The sequence below is a fragment of the Eublepharis macularius genome, chromosome 11, assembly GCF_028583425.1.
Source record: "Eublepharis macularius isolate TG4126 chromosome 11, MPM_Emac_v1.0, whole genome shotgun sequence".
Lineage (NCBI taxonomy): Eukaryota > Metazoa > Chordata > Lepidosauria > Squamata > Eublepharidae > Eublepharis > Eublepharis macularius.
Genome location: NC_072800.1, coordinates 27,141,420 through 27,166,302, shown reverse-complemented (window position 1 = coordinate 27,166,302; position 24,883 = coordinate 27,141,420). Strand labels below are relative to the sequence as shown.

Below are 24,883 nucleotides of genomic sequence, written 5' to 3'. Positions count from 1 at the left end.
TTCTTTCAAAGTTTTGCCTAGACAAGTCAATTTCAAACCAGAAAGTTTTCTGAAGGTGAGTGGTGGATAAGAAGAGTCTACTGTCTCATGCGGCACTGTAGGAGTGTTTGCAAAGCAGCCTCGGACCCAAATTCTCCATTGGCATCAGAGGTGCATGCCTACTGATAGAAGAAGCACTTCCAAGCAGGGCAGCTGATGTCAGCTGCCTATGCCAATGCTGGACAGATAACTGACCACTCAGGACTCGGAGTCATGGACTTGAGTGAGGCAGAGACCGTCTTCCACCTCTTTGGTTGCTTCACTGGGCCTGTTGTTAGCTGAGGCCTCTTAGACTGTTTTGGGGAAGGGGGAGATCCAGCTGCCTCTGCTTGCACTAATTGCCTAGTAAAGGGTGTGTGTGTGGGGGGGTGTCACTATTTAGTCTGAATAGGGCGTGGTGCTTATCTTCTGATTGAAGATGAGAATATGCACAGTGCCTATTCAAATAAAATGGTGATTATGTGAACTTGGAGGTATTGGCGAGGGCTGTCAGGTCAGATTCCTGTACCTGGATACCCTCCAATGTGCTTTGTAGGTCTTTGTAGCCTCAATACTATGAGAGGAGGGGTTACATGCAAAGAAAGCCTGGGCAAGTCCTTTTTGACTTTGTGCTGACCTTCCCCTTAAAGGAGTCACTGGAGGCCCACCCATCCAAGACCTCCCAGGGTAATTCCTATGAGATTTCAGATGGAGATGCAGCTTTTATCCTTAACTGAGGAATCCACTTGGCAACTGGTAAGAGGATTGGGGAGAGTTTTCCCCAGAAGTGACATAATGGTGCAAATGATGCCAGTAGATTTTAGAAAAATCCCCCTCACTGATACTTCAAGTGGAGGCTGACAATGGACTGGGGGGGGTGTCCCTCACCTGGAGAGATGGTAACCCTAGTTACCCTGGATAGGTGCTTTGCATTGTGGACTCTATGGTATTATAACCTGCTTATGTCCCTCCTGAGGCTCCACCCCAAATCTCCAGCAATTTCCCAACCTGGAGTTGGCAACCATAATGACAGGTGCTTGTCACACTATCCACCTACCTCAGTAGATGTGGGGGTGGTCTCTCTGACCCTGGATGGTAGGATTGTGGGCAGCACACACTCTCAGTATGTACCATTGAAAGCTGTTAAAATGTAATTACTGAAATGGGCACATGTTGTGCATTGCTAGAGTTTCCAACTGAGTGCCTTATGGCAGCTTTAAAATAGTTTTTAACCTATGGAGTCCCACAGGGCTCAATATTATCCCCCATGTTGCTTAATTTTTACATGAAGCCATCGGGAGAGGTCATCAGGAGGTTTGGGCTGCAATATACAGATGATACGCAGCTCTACCTTTCCTTTCCATCTGGTTCTCAGGATGCAGTTGTTGTTCTGAACCGGTGCTTGGAGTCAGTAATTGACTGGATGGGGTGAACAAGCTGAAACTGAATCCTGACAAGCAGAAGTTCTCTGAGAGCGGAACTACAAGTGACAAAAGGCACAGGTTGGACACTTGTCAGCTTCCCTCCAGTTTTGATGGGAAATGTAGGCAGCTTGGCGGAATGTTGGACAAGTGACAGCTGAAAAGTCCATTGGACAGCAGTCAGAGCCAAGCTGCAAGACTAGGATGCCTACATTTCCCATCAAAACTTGAGGGAAGCTGACAAGTGTCCAACCTGTGCTTTTTGTCACTTGTAGTTCCGCTCTGAGTTAGTAGAAAGGCTGACCAGCCATGTGTGTTCTCCCCCATCTTGGATGGAGTTACATTTGCCTTGAAAAGTCAGATTCACAACTTAGGAGTTGTGAATCCTTAGAAAGGTGGCTGCTCTGGCTCAGAGTTTATTTGCCTAACTTTGGCTGGTACATCAGCTGCACCCATTTCTGGCTCACTCAGATCTAGCCACAGTGATCCATGCCTTACTTACATCTCAACTGGACTACTGCAATGCGTTCTGCTTGGGGCTATCCTTTGAAGACAGTTTGGAAACTGCAGCTAGTGCAGAACTGTGCAGCTAGATTGCTGGTTGGGGCCAGCTATAGAGAACATATGACCCTGATATTATAACTACTACCAATCACCTCCCAAGCCCAATTCAAAGTCTTGGTTCTATTCAAGAAAGCCCTGCATGACTTGGGACACATTTATCTGAAAGACCATCTTCTCCCATATATTTCTTCCTGGGAGTTTATATGACCACAGGGAGAGGCCTCCTGACTGTCCCGTCAACCAGAGAAGCTTGGTGGGTGGGTACACAGACCTTCTCGGTGGCAGTCCCATGATTGTGGGACAATCTCCCCAGGGAAGTGCACCCGTCCCCCTCAGCTTCAAGAGGATTTTATACTGTATTTTTAACCTCTGTTTTTAACTGTTTTGGTCAACTGTTGTTATTTTTTTTTCCATATGGTAAAAACTACTTTCGTATATATTTCATACTGTAAGCCACCTTGAGCTCCTTTTTGGTGGAAAGGTGATTAATAAATATTTTTTAAAAATAAAATAAAGATACCCTCCTCCAGGATGTTGCTCAGGGATAGTGGTTGCTTCTTATATGCTACAAGTCCTCAGAAGTTGTTATACTTTCATGTGTATCTAATCTGTGGTATGAAGATTTATGAGCTAACTATCTTGTTGTTGCTGCTGTGTGGGTTTTGAGATGGTTGATATTTGGATGGCGGGACTGCCTTTGAACCCTGTGTATGGCATGTTGAATCCCATGGCAGGAGAGAGGGAAGTGATATATGCAGGGCTCATTTTGAGGGGGAATGCACAGGAACACAGTTCCGGCAGTTCCCCAAAGTGGTCACATGTCAGGTGGCCCCGCCCACCTGACTCTCGGCCATTTTGGGCCCATTTCAGCCTGGATTGGGGCCAAAATGGCCCGGATTGGGCCTCTGACGGGTGGTGGATCACTCTCCTACTCAGCAGTGGCCCAATCCTGACCATTTTTGGGCCCCTTTTCGGCCATTTTCAGCCCCTTTTTGCCATTTTGGGCCCAATTTCAGTCCTGAATGGCCAGGCTTGGGTCCAAAACAGCCAGGATAGGCGATGTCAGGGGGTGTGGCACATGCAAATCAGTGGCAGATTGAACCATCCAAATGGACAACCAAAAGACTGCTGTGCTGAAAAAGGAGGTACATGGCTCTAGGATGGGTGACTCTTCTTCCTCTAAATTTAGTAGTCTTATTCAAACTTTTTAGCTCCCTTGGAATTACTTGGTAGTTTTGCCAACTCAAACCCTGGTCCCCCATCTGTTCAAGATCATGGCTCTCATCTTCAAGATCTTGCTTTTAGCATTGACCCTTTCCCACTCATTCCTCCATGCGTCCACCAGAGAAGAAAACTGTTACTGTGGAATTGGCCTCTAATTGTCTGTATATATTACATTCCTTTTAACATTTGACACAACTCTGGGATTGTGACATAATGTTTTTATATGGACAGTTGGACACTCTTCTGTGATGGAGAAACATAAAAATAAAATCAGCTGTTCCTGTCAGAAAGAAGCAAAGACTGCTTGTAAGCATTATGGTTCTGGAGGGAAACTAGAGGATGGAGTCCTGATCCTGAACCATATGTGACATGGAATAGAAGAGTTCCTCTTTCCTCCTTATCTTTAGCCCAAAGTTGCAGGCTGTTTCCTAAACCAGTGGCCCTCAAACTGTGTGTCGAAACCCTAAAGGGGGTTACAACTCTCTTGCAGGTGGATCAGGCCAGGAAGGAGGAGGAGGAGGGAGAGGGTGAGTTGGAGGAAGAGGCTCTGGTGGGTTGATGGAAAATTTGTCTTTGCCTCTGCATATATGCAAATAGCCATGAAATATAGCCCATTGCTCAGTAATGCTGTATAATAATAAACAGTTAACATAAAAAACTATCAACTTGGTCAGGGTTACCGATGGAAGAATCCTGTGTTTTATGGGGGGGGATTGTGAAAAGAAGTGTTATTTTGCAATTAGGTCCTGAAAACTACAGCCAGTTTAGACGTGGGTCCCTCCCATGTCAAGAAGTTTGCAAACCAAGATCCAAATGGCTCTTTCAGTGCTATACAGCCATCTGAAGGAGGAACTGTTCTCATCAGTCATACCAGGGAGGGTGCTGTAGAGAGTTTAAGAATGTAAAGACTTCTCAGCTAGCGAGAATGTTTATTATTATATTGCAGGACCTCCTAGGAAATGTATACAGTGAATCATCATCAGAAGCTGAAGATAACTTCACTTCAGCTTGCAGTTCCTGCTCCAGGATCTCATTTTGCATTTCATTGGATGGGATGCTTTTTAGCTGAGCAGATCCGAGTTCTCAACCAGTTCCGCTGTTTGTTTTAAATTGGTGTGATAGGATGAAAGAGACATATGTGTACATAGGAAATATATTTTCCTTTTTTTTTTTAACAACTTAGGAAGCCAAATGTTATTATTTTGCCTAGCAGTTATGTGTGATTCATAGTAGAGGCTCTTGGGTTTTTTGTTCTGTAAAACAAGGCAAAGAAACATATTTTAGGCTTCTTAAGTGTAGCGATATTCTAACAAAGACAGATTGTTGCTCCCCTGGCAAAACCAATTCTTGTTCTTTACCTGGATAAAAGATGTGTAACAATGCAATCCTGAACAGAGTTACACCCTTCTAAGCCCACTGAGTTCAGTTGCCATAAAAGGGTGTAACTCTGCTTTGGACTGCATGGCAATAGGCATATTTGGAAGCAACAGAATTTAGGAGTCTCCTCTATCTTCAGCAGCGCAGCTCGTCTCAAGACATAGCTCTGCATTAAAACTGTCTTCTAAAACAGAATAGCTTGCCCTCTTTTGCAGCTGGCTGCCCCTACTGTTGCTGTCATTTTCCCCACTTCCAGATGGGGCCTTACAACTGATCTCCAGTCAACAGAGATTAATTAGAGATTGGACTCGGTGGCATTATACCCACCAGAAACCCTCCCCAGGCTCCATCCCCAGGAATTTCTTAAGGTGGAGAAAGATGCAGAGGAGTTAGCTGTCTCATCTGATGAAGAGAACTGTGATTCTCGAAAGCTTATGCTACAATAAAGTTGGTTAGTCTTAATGGTGCTACTGGACTCTTTTTGATTAAGGTGGAGAGAGTCTCTCTACAGGAGACATCTGACATGTGAAGAACAGATGTTGGGAGAAGCAATGTTAGCTGGGAAGGATAGTTTAAAAAGACAGAGCTGGAAGCAGGGCAAAGGCTTTGCTATAAACTGGAGCTGTGTGAAGGGGTTGTGATTGAAATGCCAGAAGGGAGACTTCAGCCCATTATAACCTCTTCATGTCCAAGCCCAGCTCTGGAAGGCAGCTCCAGCCCCTTTCCATTCCTCACTGCCCTCTGGTTGTAGTTTTAGACTGGAAAGGTAACAGATCTTACAACCAACTTGAAAAGCACTAAATGCTTTAAAAAATATAAAACAGACATAAAGCAGCGGAGAAAAATAGGGTGGAACAGCTAGGCCTGCCAACTTCCAGGCTATAGAGATCAGTTCCCCCGGAGGAAATGGCAGCTTTGGAGGGTGAACTCTACACTTCCCCACGGAGCTCCCTCCCCAAATTCTACCCTCCACAGGCACCACCTCCAAATGTCTAAGAACTTCTCAAGCTGGAGTTGGGAACCCCATGAACAGCTGAATTTGGATGTTTGGGAAAAAAGCCGAAGAGGGAGGAATTTGGACTGTCTGACTATTAAAGTGCCAAAAATTGGCATGTCAGTAATTCATCCCTTTTAAAAAGTCGGTTTTGTACAGGTGAAAGAGCTGCAGCTGAAAAGCATAGGTTATGCCAACTTCACTGTTTGTATACACTGAGTGTATAGTGTTAGTATAATTTATGATTAATCACCTCTCACGATACACAATAGAAGTAAAATAATAGCAAACATATATTTAATATACATTTAACCTACATATCTTCTAGGCATGCAGTTTATTACACACAAAGCTGTAGCTTTAAAAATTTTCATGTATCCTGACTGAGGTTCAGAGTGGTCATTTTATATTTTGGCTGAGGAATTGTTACTTACTATGGTTTAGCATAGTTTGGCTTGACTTTAAAAAAAATTAAGATTACAATTAAGATAAAGTAAAAACAAGCTACTTTTAGTTAACAAAAATAAAGGACTCCATACAGGGCCCTACACAGTTTATTAAATCACAGAAATGCTCCTTGCTTGCAAACAGATAGGACCTTATTCTTTAAAGTTTATATTATGGATTTTTTAAAATACTTCTAAAATAGTCTTCTAAAATGAGTGTCAAGTGGAGAGAATAACCCAATTATGTAAAATACTGTGCACAGTATTTTGTACTGTTTTAAATTACTTTTTTTACTGGGATGTGTGCACTCTATTGGAGCATTGACACAAGTAACTTCTGTGGCCTTAGTGGTACACATATATATGTACTTCTAAGCCAGGTGTATGAGAAATAACAGTACTGTTAGCGGGTTGGATCCTTCAACTCCCTGGAACTAAATGTGGAGCCTTACTGCAGCAGGGGTAGTTTGGCTATTATTAAGTTTACCTACCTGGAGATATCCAAGAATTACAACTGATCTAGATCAGTTCCCCTGGAGAAAATGGCTGCTTTAGAGTGGGAACTAGAGGCAAGCATGAACCGAAAAATGTACCAAAGCTCATCATGAACTGGGCTGCTTCATGGGACCTCATTTCTCATAAACTGTGATGAATTTTAGCCCAGTTTGTTTGCTTTGTATTTTGGTTCATCACTGCAGACAGCCTGGTGCCGATCAATCAGTTCCCTAGGCAATGGGGGAGATGGGCTCTCTGCAGACCTTCAGATGACCCGGAAGTGACGTTTTCACGAACTGAATGAACTGGTTCATGAACCGGGGCAAGTTCATAAAAGTTCATGGTTCATGAAACGTGACGAAACACGAACCGCACGGTTCAGAATTTTCTCAGTTCGTGCCCATCTCTAGTGGGGACTGTATGGAATTATACCCCACTGAAGTCGCTCCCTTCCCCTAAGCCCTGCCTTCCCCAGGTGCCACCCCCTAAACCTCCAAGAATTTCCTATACAAGATTTGGCAACTCTAGCTACTGTTTTAGGATCCAAGCCCATGGAAATTATTTGTTGATTATTGTGGCAAAAAGCTCTAATGAAAGAGTAAGTATTTAGAGGAGTGACCATCTGCCTCCTGGTGATGTCTGAGAAGTTGTGTTGTCGCTGTTAAGATGGCTGCTGGAGTTGTTGCAGTAAGGCCCAACTTGTATATGTGTAAATAAAACTTGTTCAGTTCCTTAACAAGTAGCTGAGATCAGTTCTTTGGGGGAATCTGAAGGGATCTTCCTAAGCATTCATTATATCAGTTACAGCATTGCATTGAGCTTTCCTCCTAAACAGTTATGATAACCACCCTTTTCATAGCTCTTTGGGGAAAAATTTAGAAGACTTTTGCATGTTTGATCAGTGTTAGTGAATGGGATTCAGATATTTATAGACTCCAAGACTGTATCTATTGCTTCCATCGGCCTTTGAGTGCTGCTATTGTCACATAGAAGCTCCTATGTGTTCAGTTTACTCTATGCATTTATATCAAATGCCTTTTTTGTTTCTAAACAAATATGCTGGTACTCATGATGGAGGCCTGCAGAGAAGGTGATGTTGTTAGGGTTGCCAGGTCTGGGCTGGGAAATTCTTGGAGTTTGGGGGTGGAGCCTAGGGAGAGTGGGGTTTGGGGAGGGGAGGGGCCTCGGTAGGGTATAATGCCATATAGTGCAACCTCAAAGCAGCCATTTTCTCCAGAGGAACTGATCTCTGTCACCTGGAGATCAGTTGTAATTCTGGAAGATCTCCAGCCACCACCTGGAGGCTGGGAGTCCTGTCTGCTGTATCTGGTAACGACATAATCATTGGGAATGACAGAGTATATTGGCTGCCCTATTGCCTTCTTTGCACTCCCATCTGCTGCCTTGTTTGCCGGACTCTTTGCGAATAAGCTGGCAAAGAAGGCAGCAGGCAGGTTACATATTCAGTTGCACCTTCTCAGCAGTTCCACCTACAACCTTCTCTGCTGGCTTTAATTTTTTTTAAAATTTGCAAAGAGGCTGGCAGAGAAGGTAGCAGGTAGGACTGCTGAGAAGGCAGCAGGGCCACTGATAAACTCTGTTGCTGATGACATCGTCGGGCACAACAGTATATTGGCTGTCCTTCCACCTTCTCTGCTGGCCTCTTTGTAAAGAGTCCAGCTAGAAAGAGGGGCTGGTATGCCATACCATCATGGACCAGCAGGAAACCGCCCCCTGTGCATATCTATAGACACACATCCAGATAGTTTATGAATGATAGATAAATGTGATCATATGCATGTATGCAAAGCAATGTGGCATCAGTGGGAAAAGTAACGCAATATGTCCATGGGGCACAATACAGAGAAAGTTAAGTGTGTCTTTAACCCCAGTGGAATGAATCAATAATGTGTATTTAAATTCTGTTGATTTTGAAGGAACTTGAGCATGCCTAATTTGTAATGGAGGTTGTACATTATGAATGTGGCATGCATTTTCATAGTATTTTCAGTCATGGAGTCTCCCTCAAAGGCCAAAAAGGCCCTGGAAAGACCTTGCCCCTTCCTCCTGCCTTTTTCAGACAAAACAAAGCCCTGAAGTCTGTGTGGTTGCCTAGCAATAGCAACTGAAGGCATCCATTTATTAAGGCTACAGGTGCTGCTTATATTATTTTGGATATTTTTTAACATCCTGGTGTATGTGTATTTAGATTTCAGATTTTTCTGCAAACTTGGGGCATTTTTCATATTTGTAAAAAGATCTGTCTTCTCTGTTTATGACTTCAGTCTCTGGATTTTCACATATTTTCACATATTTGGCCATGTTAAGAATTAGATATATTGATAAGCACAGTGAATGTTCAAAACAGCTATAACTGGTGACAGCACAGTCTTAGGTGCTGTGTTAAACAGTTAATTCCTGTAGTAGCTAAGAAATAAGTCATGTCTCTTTAAGCCCCAGTTAATATAGTTAAACCTACAGATAAATTCTAATTCAGCAGTTTCTCACTGGACTACCTTTTTGAAGTTCTTTGTTCTCACCGTTCTTCTTCCTGTACCTTTTGGTGACCATCTTTGCTTTAAATCTATTTTTAGTCCTCAATATCCAGCATTTGTTGAAGGATGCCAACTTGGCTTCCATGTTCTCATTTTAATTAGTCCTCCCAACAAGATACGAGCCAAGCCCAAAAACAGGGACTCCTCCGAAGTAAACCAAAAACAAAAGGCAAAAAGGCATTGCCTATCGGAGGGAAACAACAATCTATGATTTATCTACTTTTTCGTTTTAATTTATATAAAATGCAAAAGGTGCTCAATAGTGCAAAATGTCACATGATTAAATGCAATAAATAATTTTCTGTTGAAATTTCCATCAAAAGTTGGAAACTGTTTGTAATAATGTTCGTTAAATTGTTGTGGTTATAATGAGCCTTTGAAAAAGTGTTAATCATGAAACTGGAATATAATGCTGGCACACACCCATCAGGCTCCGCCCAGTTTTTGGGAAAATTCAAAATGCAACCAGTTTTGTGAACTAAGGCTTTATTGACTTCATGCACATCTTGGCAAGAAGGAAGAATATGTTGGTCTTCTTGTGAATACCAGACAACAGAAGTACTTTCTAAGCAACTGAAAGGAAAAAGAATAATATTTTTGTGAATATTTATTCAGGACTGCATCCTTACCTACTTTTTACCAATGGTGTATGATTGATTCTAATTCCGTAACCTCTTCTATTTATTGCTTGTAATATTTATGAAATTAAGAATATATAATCATAACTGTGACAATTTGCACTATTGAGCACCTTTTGCACTTTATATAAATTAAAACAAAAAAGTATATAAATCATAGATTGTTGTTTCCCTCCGATAGGCAGTGCCTTTTTGCCTTTTGTTTTTGGCTCATTTTAATTAGCACAGCAATACAGAACGAGGATGGTTTTTTTAGGACCAACTCTTTTTTTCACTCATTGTGCTGAACTGAATAGGACTGCTTCCGTGGACAAGACTAACATATGTACAAAGTATACAACTCTCAGTCTGTTCTCTGAGAGACATTAAGGCATGTGCTTTGCATTCTTAACTCCGTTCCAAATATTCTTAATGAGTCCCTTCTGGTGTACACTAGGAGAATTTATTTCTAGCCTTATTTTCCAAGTATGCCTGGTATGAACTTGAAACCCAAATAACAAACGGCACGAAAGCCCCGCTGTCTGCAGATACTGCTTCAGTATTTACAGAAGAACTGTAACTTCAGGTCCTTGAAGCAAAGCAGTCATGGCAGGGTAGGAAGTAGTACACAGCTAGGAGTTAACGCAAGGCCAGCCTTTTGATTAAGCAATGCTTTGGTTCATCGAAGCCTGGAACATGCATGGACACTTGTGGAGCTGCCTTATACTGAACCAGACTATCAAAGTCTGTATTATCTGCTCAGATTGGCAGCAACTCTTCAGAGTGTCAAGCAGAAGTCTTTCCTATTAACTACTCTTTGTTCGTTTGGAGATGCTGAGGACTGAATCTGGGACCTTCTGCATGCAAAGCGGAGGCTCTTCCACTGAGCGACAGCCCCTCCCCAGTCTACGACTGCCAACCTAGCTCCATATCCCATGTCTTATTGTGATTTAGTCCTAGGTATGGATCCTGAGAGGCCATCCTTTGTTAGCCTGATGGTTTGCTAATGGTTCAAGCTGAGAGTGTTGGTTTGCTCTTTGGCAATCTTCCCAAGCCTTCTATTTTGTGAGAACTTTGGTCTATCAAATCCAGGCTTCTGTACTCTGACTGGCATCAGCTTGTCATGGTCTTTCACATGACCTACTATTTGATTCTGTTAAATGGAAACGGTAAGGATTGAAGCTGGGACCTTCTGCATGCAAACCAGGTGCTCTCTCACTGAGCCACTGAGCTGGGGAACTTGGATGGAAGAGGGAACTTGAGCCCACATCTGCAGAGTTCCTTCAATGCAGTGGAGATTTGGGGGTGGAACCTGGGTAGGATAGGATTTAGGAAGGGAAGGGACCTCAGTAGGGTATAATGCCGTACAGCCCACCTCCCCAGGAACTGATCTCTGTGTCCTGGAGATCAGTTGTAATTCTGGGAGATCTCCTGGCCCCACCATGAAATTGGCAAGCCTAGTATGACTGTGCGTGAGGGGAGGTTGGATGGCGTGACCCTCTAACCAGCCCAGCACATGACCGGGGGTTGACAAGGCATCCGGGGCTGCAGCTTGGCTCCACCTAAGTTCTGTTGCTGGCCTAGTCTTAGCCTTTCAGCTAACATCAGCAGGATCTGGTCTGTGTCCAACAGATCAGATGCTGCTGCTCACAGCTCAGTCCTTTTTTGTGGCCATAGGCAGCTCATGGGTGTTTTTGTTTTGAAAAACATGCAGAGATGAGCACACACTGAATTCTCTGATCTACTGAAATGCATATTGCCAGCACTCGAAGCTTGCACCCCTCTCAGTGATCTCGATGGAGAGCCTTCCAGGAGGCTTATTTATTCCTGCATAGCCCCTTCGTCATCCTGAGGAATGGGAAGGGAGCAACTTGCCTCTAAACTGTTTTACGTTGGCTTTCCTTTTGTCCAGAAACTGGTTGTTTTTTAAGAAAAAGAGAAACCAATGATTCACTTACCATGTGGCTTCCAAGCATAAAGAAAAGAGAGAGCCCACCGTGGGCTTCATCGGGAGAATATTATGGGGCATATTATGAGGAAATGAGTGGGATTTTTATTGCCTTCAAAACTATGGCTCCAGATTTTAGGAGGATTACAAATACAGCTCTTTGAGGTGGGTGTTATGATTGCAAAGTTTTATTTTGTGAGGTTTTAGAGAACATTCCAAGGGGTTTCATTATTCATTTTATCTTATTATTGTGGTGTGATGCTGGTTAAAGGCTATAAAATGCAAATTTGGCTTGAAGTTTCTTTTCACATAAAGGTTTGGAAATACACATAACAGTACATTGGCACTTTTTGGGAAAAAAATAAGCCTTTATGTTTTTCACAGGATCTAGCAAAGGATTTTAATGACACAGCACAGCTCTGTATAAATGTGAAAGGTTTATAGTGGCCTATATTTATTGAAAGTTGCTTGAAAAATAGCATATTTGCTTACATTTTGGGTGGAGGTTTGGATTTTGGAACTGAAACACCCACAACTAACATGATGGTCTGGGAGAAAATCCAGAATTCACTAAAGGTAGTGTTCAGTGTTTGACAATGTAAAAAGTAGTATGTGTGAATGAAACATCAAAATTACAACGCTTCCGTATATATCAAGCTCTGAGAATAGAAGTCTTGGGAACTGGCCTTCAGTAAATATAATTTGCCTAACATCTGCCATGATGAAGTGGATAAAGTGACTGACTAGGACCTGGGACAACCAAGTTTGAGTCTCTGCTCTGATTTGGAAGCTCACTGGGTGACCCGGTGCCCATCACAGTCTCTCACCCTAACCTTCCTCGGGTTGCCAACCTCCAGATGGGGCCAGTAGTTCCTCTGGAAGTATATCTGATCTCCAGATTGCAGGGATCAATTTCCCTGGAGGAAACCACAGCTTTGGGAGGCATACCCTATGACATCAAATACCCACACAGCTCCCTCCCACCCCCAAACTCCACCCACCTGAAGCACCACCTTCAAAGCTCCAGGAGTTTCCCAAGTTGGAAACCCAAACCCTAACCTTCCTCAGAGGGTTGTTTTTGTGATGATAAAGTAGAGGAGGGGAGAATGGGGTTACCAGGATGGAGAAAAGAGGGATATAAATAAAAATAAAATAAAATAAGCATCTAGTGCAAAAAATTAGTCTTCCTTGCTTATTTATAGATCAAGAGGAGTTAGCTGTGTTAGTCTGTAGTCACAAAAATAGTAAAGAGTCCAGTAGCACCTTTAAGACTAACCAACTTTATTGCAGCATAAGCTTCTGAGAACCACAGCTCTCTTCGTTTGATGCATCTATGGTATCACATCTCTGTTAAGCTTCCTCCCCTTCCCAAACTCTGCCCTCCCCTGGCCCCACCCCCAAATCTTCAGGAATTTCCTGAGTTGGAGTTGGCACCCCAAGCAAAGAGCCAGGCCTGACCTGGAAGTATTTATGACCAAGCCAAAGAGAAACTGGTGGGCTGCATGGGAAACAGTGCTGGGTTCTGGAAGAGCAATTCCCTTCTTTCCTCCACTCAGTAACCTCAAGTGGCCACCAACACAGAGAGAATCTGCTACCACTTGGCTTCGTGTTTATGCAGAGGACCTTAGATGAATCCGCATGCTTACCCTGGCAATAGAAAATCACAGGTAGAAAATCACCAGTAGAAACCGAAAGTGAAGATCAAGGATATCATTAAAACGTTTTTGTCACCAATGCTAATGTACATGTTTGCATATTGATAGAGATATATTTCAGCTTTTTTTCTCATCTACAAGAGAGGGGAAATCTGTTCTGTTTTGTATGAGGCATAGCAAACCTCCAGGGTCTAAACTTGTGAGCATTGAAATGTGATTATGGCAGTGTCTAGCTTGGCAGCCAATCTTAGGACATTTTCTATGTTAAATTAGGTGAGGCACACACTAAAACGTGGATTTCATCTCTCCAGTGAGTAGACTTTTCCCCAGGACCCCCAAACATTAATTGTGCAGGATGCTAAACCTTATCTTTTTCCAAATGACTTCTCTTTACAAAAAGCAGACCTCCCAATTTGTAACTGTGCAGCTGATAGCTTTTTAACTGGGGTGCAGTTTGGATTATTGGAAGGAGAGGCAGCTCTGCTATAGACGTACCAGGCAACTGAAATTAAGCCTTTGGGACATCTGTTTAAATCCAAAGGGCCCATATCTTTTCACTTGAATCTCCTCTTGCTTTTCATCTATGTAACATTATGACTTGGAGGAACACGTACATTTTACTATGCACTACATCATGCTGGTTTTGTGAAACAAAAGGCGTTAAATATTAAATGCAAAAGGCATTCCCAGTTACAATGATTGATTTGGAGAGCTTGTTTACTGTGAAGTAAAAGGAACTGCAGATGTTTGATTAAAGACACCAAACATCTGCAATTTTAATACTGCAGACCGATGTGTAAAGGCGGCGGCGGCGGCGGCAGCAGCAGCAAAAGCAGCCATCAGTTTAAAAAAAAAAGCAAAAAAGAATTCCATGTAGCAAAGGGCTCTTTTTAAAAATCCTGTTGCAGGACTTGGCCCCTTTCCATAGTTTAATGTGAAAAAGGCCAGTTGCTACAGAAGTGTGCTCATATGGTTTGCTTTGAAGATGGGGGGCTGTCTGATGCACGTGCGTGTTCCACAGATGACAGACGCTTTCGCTTTTCATGGGTCCTTGCACAATAGTCTGTGATTATAAACGTCCAGATATCACCACCTCTTCACATGTGTGCATCTGCAGGTCAGCTTGGGCAAGTGGCACAATATCCCAGTTGTTTGTTTGAAATGTTCATTTGCCACTTTTTCTACAAGCTCAGAGCGGGATGCATAACAATCAACTAGCAATACACAATCACAACTTCAAATCAAGCAGCTATAAAAAACCATCTGTGATGGACAGATTAAAGCCCTGCCCATTTCTGCCTTGACGAAATGTTCAATGAGTCAGCGACAGTGAATCAGGGCCCTTAGAACCTTGAAAGCAGATAGGAGGGGAGTTGGAGCAAAAAACAGTTAACAGTCTCCCCTCACACATCAGACAGGGTTTAGCTGATAATGAGGCAGGTAGGGGGTCTCAGAGTCTATCTTCAGAGGAAACAGGCTGGTAAAGTGTGATGTCAAGGAGAGAGTCATACAGAGTTTCAATAACCTTCTTTAGTCTTCCAAGGTTGACAGAAACTCAAGGGACAGATTGTACTCTGTATTCTGGCAGTTTTGCTCTGGGATTCAGTCACCCTGGATCCAGTGATTCATGAATTCTTTCTCAGAGTACAGATTCCTGTTATTTTCTCACTATCCTCACAATACATTGTTTTATCCATTTCTGTGTCCTGTGCCCAGCAGAAGTGGACAGTAACATTTATTTCCAAGCCATGCTGCTCCATCTAAGACCTTTACCTTTCCAGTGAATAAATAGTAGTTATTTGGTTTTGTCCTCCATACTTCAGAACTCCTATGCGTTTATAGAGTGGACAAGATATTTTCTTCGTTAATAACCAAAACAGGAGAAGGGAAATAAAAGACTTATTATGCCTGGACACCTTAAACAAATCCTCAGAGATTACCTCAGAGACTTATTATGCCTCGACACGTTAAACATATCCTCAGAGATTACCTCACAGGTGACAGCTTACTTTACCATAAGGGTCTACACACTCACTCCAAAAAGGACGTTATTAAAACTCTTGTTTTAGGTTTAAAGATAATGAAGGTGATGGCTGCAAATAAATTCCATAAAACACCTCCAGAGATTTCATTAGCTTTTATATAGATATCTCTTCTTGAGTCAAGAGATGCTGGTGGAAAGGGTGGAGAAGTTGGCCCCAGTAGGGAAGAGCCTGCCACAGTGGTGGTTATGCTGTGGAAAGATGTGGAGATGGACGGGCCACCAGCTGGTGGGAGAGAAGAAGCTTGAGCTAGGCTGCTACGCCAGTGGAGCAACCAGTAGAATTGCCTACTGGAACTGCTACTGACAGTGCAGCTGGAGGCCCAGCTGCAGTGAAGGGACCAACTGCGACCAAGGGCTGGTGGAAGAGATGCCTTGATAACACCCCCTGGCAGAGCCCTGGCCCAATGATCAGCAAGAGCCACTTTGGTGTAGTGGTTAAGAGCACGGGACTGTAATCTGGAGAACCTGGTTTGATTCCCCACTCCTCCACTTGAACCCAGCTGGGTGACCTTGGGTCAGTCACAGCTTCTAGGAGCTCTCTCAGCCCCACCCACCTCACAGGGTGTTTGTTGAGGGGATAGTAATAACATACTTTGTAAACCATTCTGAGTGGGTGTTAAGTTGTCCTGAAGGGCAGTATATAAATCGAATGTTGTTGTTGTTGTTGTTGTTGTTTTTAAGATAGGGCCCGAGGATTAGCCAGAGGCTTTCCTCCATACTTTTGAGTGGGTAGCTGATGTAGGAAGGAGCGGAGTTGCAGGACAAGCTGCAGGAAGAATACTGTGAACTGCGCCCTTGCCTCGCAATGAAATGGCGCTGTTGTTGAGGGAGAAAAGGGGCCCTGACATCTGAATCTGGAACTCACCTACCAAGAATCCAGAGCTTCCAACCCCCAGGGTGCCACCCAGCTTGCCACAGCGGGGGGCAGGTTAAAAAAAAATCCCTGCATCAGGCCACTGCAGTTCAAATCCAGGTGAACATTTTCCTGCTGACCTAGCCTTGAAACTCAGCAGTCATTGCTGTAGGACAATTGCCGTATACTGTTAGAATACAGAGGTTAAAGGAAAGAGCGTGGTGGTGTACTTGTTAGAGTGTTGGACTCGGAACTGGGGGAACTGTGGTTCAATCCCCACTCTAACAAGGAAGCTTGCTAAGTGATCTTGGGGTTCATCACTGTCTCTTATCGTAAGTTATCTCATGGGTGGTGGTGGTTTGGGTAAAATGGACGAGGGAAGAATAATATTTCGGACCCTATTGGGAAGAAAAGCAGTGCAAGGGGCGATGTTCCCATTGCTTATCCCCATTCCGTTATTCTTTGTGGCCCCCAACTTGTATCTTTACCTATATGGTATTTTGTTTGTTGTAATGTGAATTCTCGAGGTTATGAATCATAGAAACAAGGCTCAACAGAATGGGGTTTTTTAAAACCTGAAGGTACCTACATATACATTTCATTTTTTCACAGGGCTCTTATTTTCTCATCCTGACACAAATATAAGAAAGCCTTGGAAAGATGTGCAGGCTACAAGTTCACTTCTAGCCTACCAGCTATTATTAGCTTAGTAATAGATCAAGATGGGTAGCCATGTTAGTCTGTCTGTAGCAGTAGAGTCCAGTAGCATGTATAAGACTAACAAAATTTGTGAAAGGGTATGAGCTTTGGTGAGTCACAGGAACTCATATCCTACCACAAATGTTGTTAGTCTTATAGGTGCTATGGAACTCTTGCTCTTTTCAACTAGCTTGGTAATGTATTTGATGAACTGGCCTAGAGTTTTATGAAGAAAAATTGTGAATATACCAAAATTATATACATGTGTGATAGTTGCGCATGAAAATCTTCACACAATCAGTGTGCCTTTTTCTGCATTGAAGCTCCATCCTGCTAGAAATTTGGCACATCCGTAAAATACATTTCCTTGTATTCCAAGAGTAATGTCTGACATTTTGCATCTTAAACACTAGAGGGAGGCAATGTCTGCATTTTTTCTTTTCCTGCCAGTTCAACTCTTTTACCTTTCCTTAATTTCTGAAATATTATTTTCGAAGCAATCAAAACAAAGCTTTAGCATTAATGCTCAAATCCTGGTCTCTAATTTGTATTACATTAATTTTACTGGTTGGACTGAACTGTAATTTAGTCAACATTAAGCATAGTAGTGTAAAGATGTAGTCTCTATTTTGGCTACAGTGATGGACGCTATTCAGTGGTTATTCATTCTCCACCAGCACTATGCTGATTCCGCACTTGTTGGATAATGCACTTTCAGTCCTCCTTAGAGATCATTTGGAACTGAATTTTTTGAGTGTGAAACAAAAAATCCACTTCCAAACGATAGCTAAAGTGCATTGAAAGTGCATTATCCAACATGTGCGGAGACAGCCAATGCCAGGGGATTTACAGAATGCAGAAAGTACTTTGTTCTTGCCCAGAGGACGGAGATGTGCAATTTTTGTTTCCATGGGTCTTCATTTTCATTTCTACATTTCATTTTGCTTGCCTTTGTTTTCGTTCTCGGTGTTTTCTTTTGTCACCTCTCCCTCCGCCCACACATTTAATAAGCTATGGATGACTACTGCTGCCCCAACTAGCCTTGCAGCAGAAGCACTCACTAGCCAGCCCAGCCAGTTGGTGGGCAGATGGGATGAGAATTTCTCCCAGCACTTGGGAGGCAGAGAAAGGAAAGGGAAAAGTCATCCTGCCCTCCAGCCTCCACTCCAATGAATGTAATTTTTGCATTCATTTTCATTATTGAAACAAGTGCAGCTTTTCTGGTTCTTTTCTTGCCTCTCTTTTTTTCATTCATTTGGAAACAAATGAACATTCTGAGCATAAGCCTTTAAGTTTACAAACACAAGCTTGCTACAAATCTATTGGAATGAATGAATCCAATGATAACATCTACCAAAGTACATCAAACTCCTTTCTCTGTTGGGGGCCACTTTTGTACATGGATGCCTCCATGCTCTCCCTGCTACATATAAAGACCAGGATCTAGAGCACATTTTATGGTAAATTGATGGCTTCATAGTTTACATGAGGCCATTTCTTCTTCTTCACTCAAAATTCAATCCATACATGGATTGTTTGTGCCAGTCGTACTATATTCCATTGAAGCTATACCTATCAATGGGTCTAATGTGAATGGATCATGCCATTTATTAATTTCTAGTCTTCATTTCTTCTCGTTATGGTAAACATATGTTAAACAATCTAGTAAAGACTGGGTTACAAAATTAGAAAACAATGCAATAAGAACAGTTTAATACCCACAGCGATGAAAAAAAGTAGTTCACAAAAATTGGGAGAAAAATGCAATGAAGACAAGATAATACGTGCAAAGTCATGGTAATACTGAAGTATTTCTCATAAATTAAAAGTACAATCCTATGTCCTTTACAAAGACAACTCTATCTCCTTCTTTAAAATCTTTTATTATTGTACACCCTTAGAAACAACCTGAATTTACTAGAGTTTATTGAAATTAAGTGGACTAAACAATTAAAGTATGCCGTTTAGAGCACCTCTTCTACCAAAGTGGTTGTCATGTGGAAAAAAACAGGTCAACCACATACTTAAATTTCTGTGCAAAGGCACTGAATGAAGTTAATTTTCAAAAGGAGTTTCCAGTTTAATTTTGTTTCCCACCGTGATCAAAATCATGGATGTCCAGTTTTGAATTGTAGGAAATGTGTATGTTCAACAAAGACTGCACAGCAGCTGCTGTTGAGTAACTCTTCCTAAGACATTTGACATGTTTACATTTTTCCAGGCTGATTTTGTTGTATAAATTCAGGTCTCAGCAATGTTTTTTTTAAAAAAAGTTCTGCTATTTAAAAACTTCTCTGTGAAACAGAAAAATAGTTTCTCTCTGAAATGTATGATTGCAACTGACAGGCTTAAATGAACCCATTATCCATTTATGAGTCTACCGAGGGGTTTGCTATAGAAGGGGGAAAGTGTATGTTAGAAGCATACTGGAGTATGCAAGACTACAATGATCTTCACTCATGGTTGTGTACACTGACACTACAATAGATTGTCTTCTAGGGAAAGCTATATTTGGGGAAGATAATGGAGGGGGGAAATCAGGGATGCTGTCTCCACCTCACTTTTTAAGGGATCTCACAAACTTTATGTATTTTGCAGGTGATCATATCATATATGAGATCTTTCATACTAACAGAAATGAAGAAGATGAATCCCAGGAAACCTAAGTTACAGGGAAATTATTTGAGTGGGTGAAAATGTGGGTGGTTTTTGTGCCAGAGGCTCAGAACCGGATTCAGACTGTGCAGTGGCTTACACTCCACCCCCTACCCCCAATCTGTGCTATTGAAAGCCATCCCAAGTAGAACAATGCCAGAATACTTGTGATGGGATACTTTCAGTGGCCACGGAGAAGGGGTGATGGGTAATTTAAGCATCTCAGTCTGTTTGAGTTTTTCATTCTTAATTTTATAGAAGGTGTTTGTTATCACTGAGACATGGTTGTATTTTATCCTGTTTTTAAGTCCTCGAGACAGAGCTGGCAAAAGGTGTAAAGATTCTTTTCCTCAGAGACAGGGCTCCCAGTATCGTGTGGGTATCGTTTCTGAAATCAGCAATGGCGTGCAGCTCGTCCCCCCCCCCCATTATAATGTCTAGCTGCACATGGGTAGGCAGCCTTTTTGTCTCAGGTGCCAAAACTCTGTAACGTCTCCCTATGAAGATGTTAGCATGCTGGCAGACAGATGGAGGGGAGAGATGTGAGGGACGTACTTGGCCAGACACACTGGGAACAAGCTGAGAACTGAGCCTGCGTAAAGAGCAAAATAATCCGGTCCGCCTCTTTTTGGCACGTGTGCTGCGGGTTGCTGGTCCCCGGTCGAGTAGAACTGACTTAGGGTGTTGATGTTTCCTCACTAGGGCTCTGCGTTATTGGCTGTCAGTGTGGGGGGTTGGGGTAGAATGTCATGATGTCACAACACAAAGTCGACCTTACTAGAGATTATGGTGGCAGCCAAGCACTTCCTGAACTGTCTTGTTTGGCTTTATTCATTTTTTTTCATTTACTTATTTCATTCATACCCCATCTTTCTCCCCAATGGGGACTCAAGGTGGCTTCCATAATTCTCCTCTCCTCCATTTCCCTCTCATAACAGACCTGTGAGGTAGGTTAGGCTGAGAGGGTGTGACTAGCCCCAGATCACCCAGCAAGTTTTCATGGCTGAGTCGGTGTTCGAACCTGGCTCTCCCAGAACCTAAGATTTAAATACCATGTGACCAAGTTGGTGAAAGCTGCCAGTGTATCTAATCTCTTATCCATCCCCCTCCCTCCCTGCTGTTCTTCGCAGGTCCTGCGTGACGGACATGTGTGAGTGCCCTGTTCATAAAAACTGCTACTGTGAATCGTTCCTAGCCTACGCCAGAGCCTGTCAGAGGGAAGGTCTCAAAGTCCATTGGAAGCCTGAGCAGAACTGTGCAGGTAAGCAGGATATGTTGGTTTCATCATTACAAGCACGTTTGGAAATACGTGTTGCATGCACAAGTGTATGACAAAAAACATTATTCCTAGGAAAAACCAGTATGGGGAGGGAGGTGATTTTGAAAAGTGAAACATAGAGGGGAGGGTGTGGTTAGCCTTTTCCATAACCCGCACTTTCTCACTTCAAATAATTTTCCCCCTCCTCCCCCAAACCAGTCCCCCCTCCATGGTGTTGGTCCTATGGGTGTTTTGAGTAAAGAAGAGGTGGAAAGGAAAGGGTTAACCCTCCTTCCTCCCTCTGACATTTCTCCAGTCCAAATCAGTTCCTTCCAAAGCAGCTTTTCCTTAGCAAACGTAGTCAGCTTTTTTTACTTATGCGTTTAACCAAGATCTACTCCAAACACACAGCCTGAAGGGAATGATCCTTTTCTGCACCACTGTAATGCCAGAAATTAAAACACAAAAAACACCCCACAAAGATCAATAAATGGTTGCCAGGTGCTGAAATCTGATAACCAGCCAGCTTGCGTTCTGCTCTTTGGAGAGAATACAGGAAGCGTGTCTGACAAGCAGAATTCTGGCAACTCTGTACTAACTACCCTATTATAAAACTTTGCATCGAATCCCGATTTCATTTGTTTGCTAAGTGGATGGGGTGGTTAGGGGAAGGATCACAGAGCTCTGAGGTTCTGAACTATTAAGGCTGATTACTAACATTTCCTGCACTGCTTTCAGTTCATGCGGAAGCACAGCTGTAACAGATCTGCCTTCACGGGAAGAGAAAAAGGAAAGAGAGGCTGTGGTGGGGATACACAGCTAAGCTGCATCTAGTTTACTTGTTAAAATGACCCGCCATGCAGTCCCCTAATTGATTAATGCCAAGTACTTGCAATCAGAGATGGAGGAGTGAAAAAGCTTGGTTCCAGTTTGGTACATGTTGGCTGAGCATAGAATGGATTCATTCTATTTGTCCAGATTCCAAGGTGGGTTATACCATTCCAGGTAGGATTGCCAACTCTAACTTGGACAATGCCTGTAGATTTGGGAGTGGTGCCTGGAAAGGATGGAGTTTGGGGAGGGAGCTCTGTGGATATGTAATTCCATAGAGTCCACTCTTCAAAACTGCCATTGCCTTCCAGGGCTTGATCTCTGCATTTTGGAGACCAGATGTAATTCCAGGACTACTCCAGACCCCATCTGGAAATGGCAACCTTACATTCTAGATATGCGTGAAGATTGCCTAGCATGATGATAACACAAATGTAATCATTTTTAAAAAGCCAGAATAACAGACTAAAAAACTTATGCTGTGCATCTTAAAACAGCAACAGCAGCAAAAACCCCCCAAAAACCCAATGTCAAGAAATGAAGCAGCACTGATAATCCCAGTATGAAAACCTGGCATAAAAACAACATAATTTGGGGGGAAATAGCTAGCCATGGCCATCCTTGAAGGCTTTCAAGAGAAGCACAGTTCTTTACTGCTCTCCCGTGGGCCCTCACTGAGACAGCTAACTGGATTTCCAGGAGGAGTAAATTCCACAGCCTTGGAGGCCACAATAGAGAAGGATTGCCCTTGTATGCCCACCAATTGCATCTCTTGTAGGGTCAACATGTGAAAAGACCAATCCTAGAAGATCCAGTGGTGATGCTGGCAGTGTAGGGGCCACTTGTCACAGCTTGTTTCTGGGCTGACTTAACAGCTCAGTCTGTTCCTGTATGCAGGGCTTTTTTTCAGGTGGAACATGGTGGAATGGAGTTCCGGCACCTCTTGAAAATGGTCACATGGCCAGTGGCCCCGCCCCCTGATCTCCTGACAGAGTGGAGTTTAGATCGCCCTCCGAGCCGCTGGCAGTGCGGAGGGCAATCTAAACTCCCCCCTGTCTGGAGATCGGGAGCAGGGTCACCAGCCATGTGACCATTTTCGCCGAGGGTGATTTAAACTTTTAAAAACTCCCCCTTTGTTCCAGCTGACCCAAAGTGATGTCATTGTGCAGTCCTGGGAATGTTCGTGCACTTTGTGCATGAGCATGTGGTACCAGGGGCACCACCTCCCGCCAGGAGTTGCCCCCTGTGCTGGCAACCCACTGAGTTCCACCACCTTTTTTCCCAGAAAAAAAGCACTGCCTGTATGTATGCACTCTCACCGTTGGTGGGAATAAGGTGTCCTTCCCAGCTTTCTAAAGGTCTGTTTGTGCCTGCCCTGAAATTCACCTCTTTTTTTCCTTTGCTACATTTTAGCCCTGTGGTTCTCAGGGCCAGGTAAGCCAGATTCGATTCCAAGTGGTGGTTTTTACAGTGAATGATCTCCATATGTTATTGAACATGATTGTTTCCCCTTGTTGATGACGTTATTACTGCATGCTACTTTCTAATGGGGTGATGACTTAGATGCTTACAGAGAGGAATTGATGGTTATTAGAGAAGATAAGAAAAATAGTAGTCTTTGCTGCTCCAGAAGTTATTACTTTGAAGACCGCATTGGTAATTATATGTGACACAAGGTCCACTGATTTCCTTTAACATCCTTTTAGATGGAGGGTACATTAGCAGATAGGGGTGAATGACAGAGCTAAAAAAAGGCGTCTAGTTGCTCTGAAAGTTGTGATCATCTTTCATAATGGGGGAAAACAATACAAGTAAAGTGCTTCCAAGTATGATTCTGGTCTCAGATATCATTAATGGAATCTCTCTCTCTCACTCACTTTCTCTTTGGGTTTATTGACCTTTGCCTTTAATAAAGCAGCTGGAAAGTGAATTTACTACTGGAGCAACAAAGTGCCCAGTTGTACGTTACAGGGGAATGCATTAACTTTAGTAGGACTTGCTCCTCTAAGACCTTATAGCTGAGCTAACAGCTCAAGTTTAGCAAATGTCCTAATTAATTTATAAGTACTTAAACAAGAGGTGTCTAGGATATACAGACAGTGCAGTTATGCCACAGATCCTTTGCAGCATGAAGAAGGGAACAAGGGAGATGATATTCCTGAGCACGAGCGCAATCGAGCTCTTCCGTCGAAGCACATTGATTTTAACTCTTCTTAGGACTGCACTGACAGTGCAATCTAAGAAGAGTCACTCCAGTCTAAGCTCATTAAAATCAATGGGCTTAGACTTGAGTAACTTCTTAGGATTGCACTGTGAGTGACTTCCAATTCTGGGATACCTTCGGAAACCTTAAGAACAAAACGGCCACTTCTCAGTGTGTGTTTGTGGCTTTGCTGGATTCTGTGGCATGTTGTGCTCAAGATTGTGTGGATTTGTCAAAAGGAGAACCCTACCTTATTTATTTATTTATTTTATTTATTACATTTCTAGATCGCCCTCCCCTTCGGATGGGCTCAGGACGGTGTAACAACATACAATTTATGACATACAGTTTAAAACAATAAAAACATTATAAATGAACATTTAAAAACATTAACAATGTGCAATAAAATTTCTCAGAGGGCGGATATAAGTATGTGTCACACTTTATGAGCCCCTGCATGCGTGGTGGACGGTCTTCAGTGGTATTGCCAGCAAGAGGACAGCCTAGCCCCCACCAAATGCCTGGCAGAACATCTCCGTCTTGCAGATCTGGCAGAAAGATAACAAATTCCGCCAGACCCTAGTCTCCTCAGACAGAGAGTTCCACCAAGTCGGAGCCAGGACTGAAAAGGCCCTGGCCCTGGCAGAGGCCAGACGGACCTCCCTGGCGCTAGGGACCATCAGCAACTGCTTATTAGTTGATCAAAGCAACCTCTGGGGAACATAAGGGGAGAGGCGGTCCCAAAGGTATGCTGGACCCAGTCCGCATAGGGCTTTATAGGTCAACACCAAAACCTTAGAGCAGAGGGTCGGTCTTCATGACCTTCTGATATATTTCAGCATCCCCCCCATCCCACTCTTCTGTTCATTTACCACATGGTTCCAAAACCAACCCCCCCCCCCCCGCCGCCGCCTGTCCAGCCACTTTGTGAAAGAGGATGCTGAATTAGATTGGTCATTGGTCAAGTGTCAAAAGTTCTGGTACATGATCTCACTGATATATGACATAGCAGAGGTATGATACCAC

The 24,883-nt window shown here is 43.0% G+C and overlaps 1 protein-coding gene across 1 annotated transcript in view; it reads left to right on the top strand.

The window, feature by feature from the left end:
* The window catches only part of BMPER (BMP binding endothelial regulator), a 232,045-nt gene that overhangs the window by 203,639 nt on the left and 3,523 nt on the right, over positions 1–24,883 (top strand). Inside the window, exon 14 of the mRNA XM_054992126.1 lies at positions 20,696–20,826. Coding sequence (XP_054848101.1) covers positions 20,696–20,826 — 131 coding nt within the window. The remainder of the gene's footprint in view (positions 1–20,695; positions 20,827–24,883) is intronic.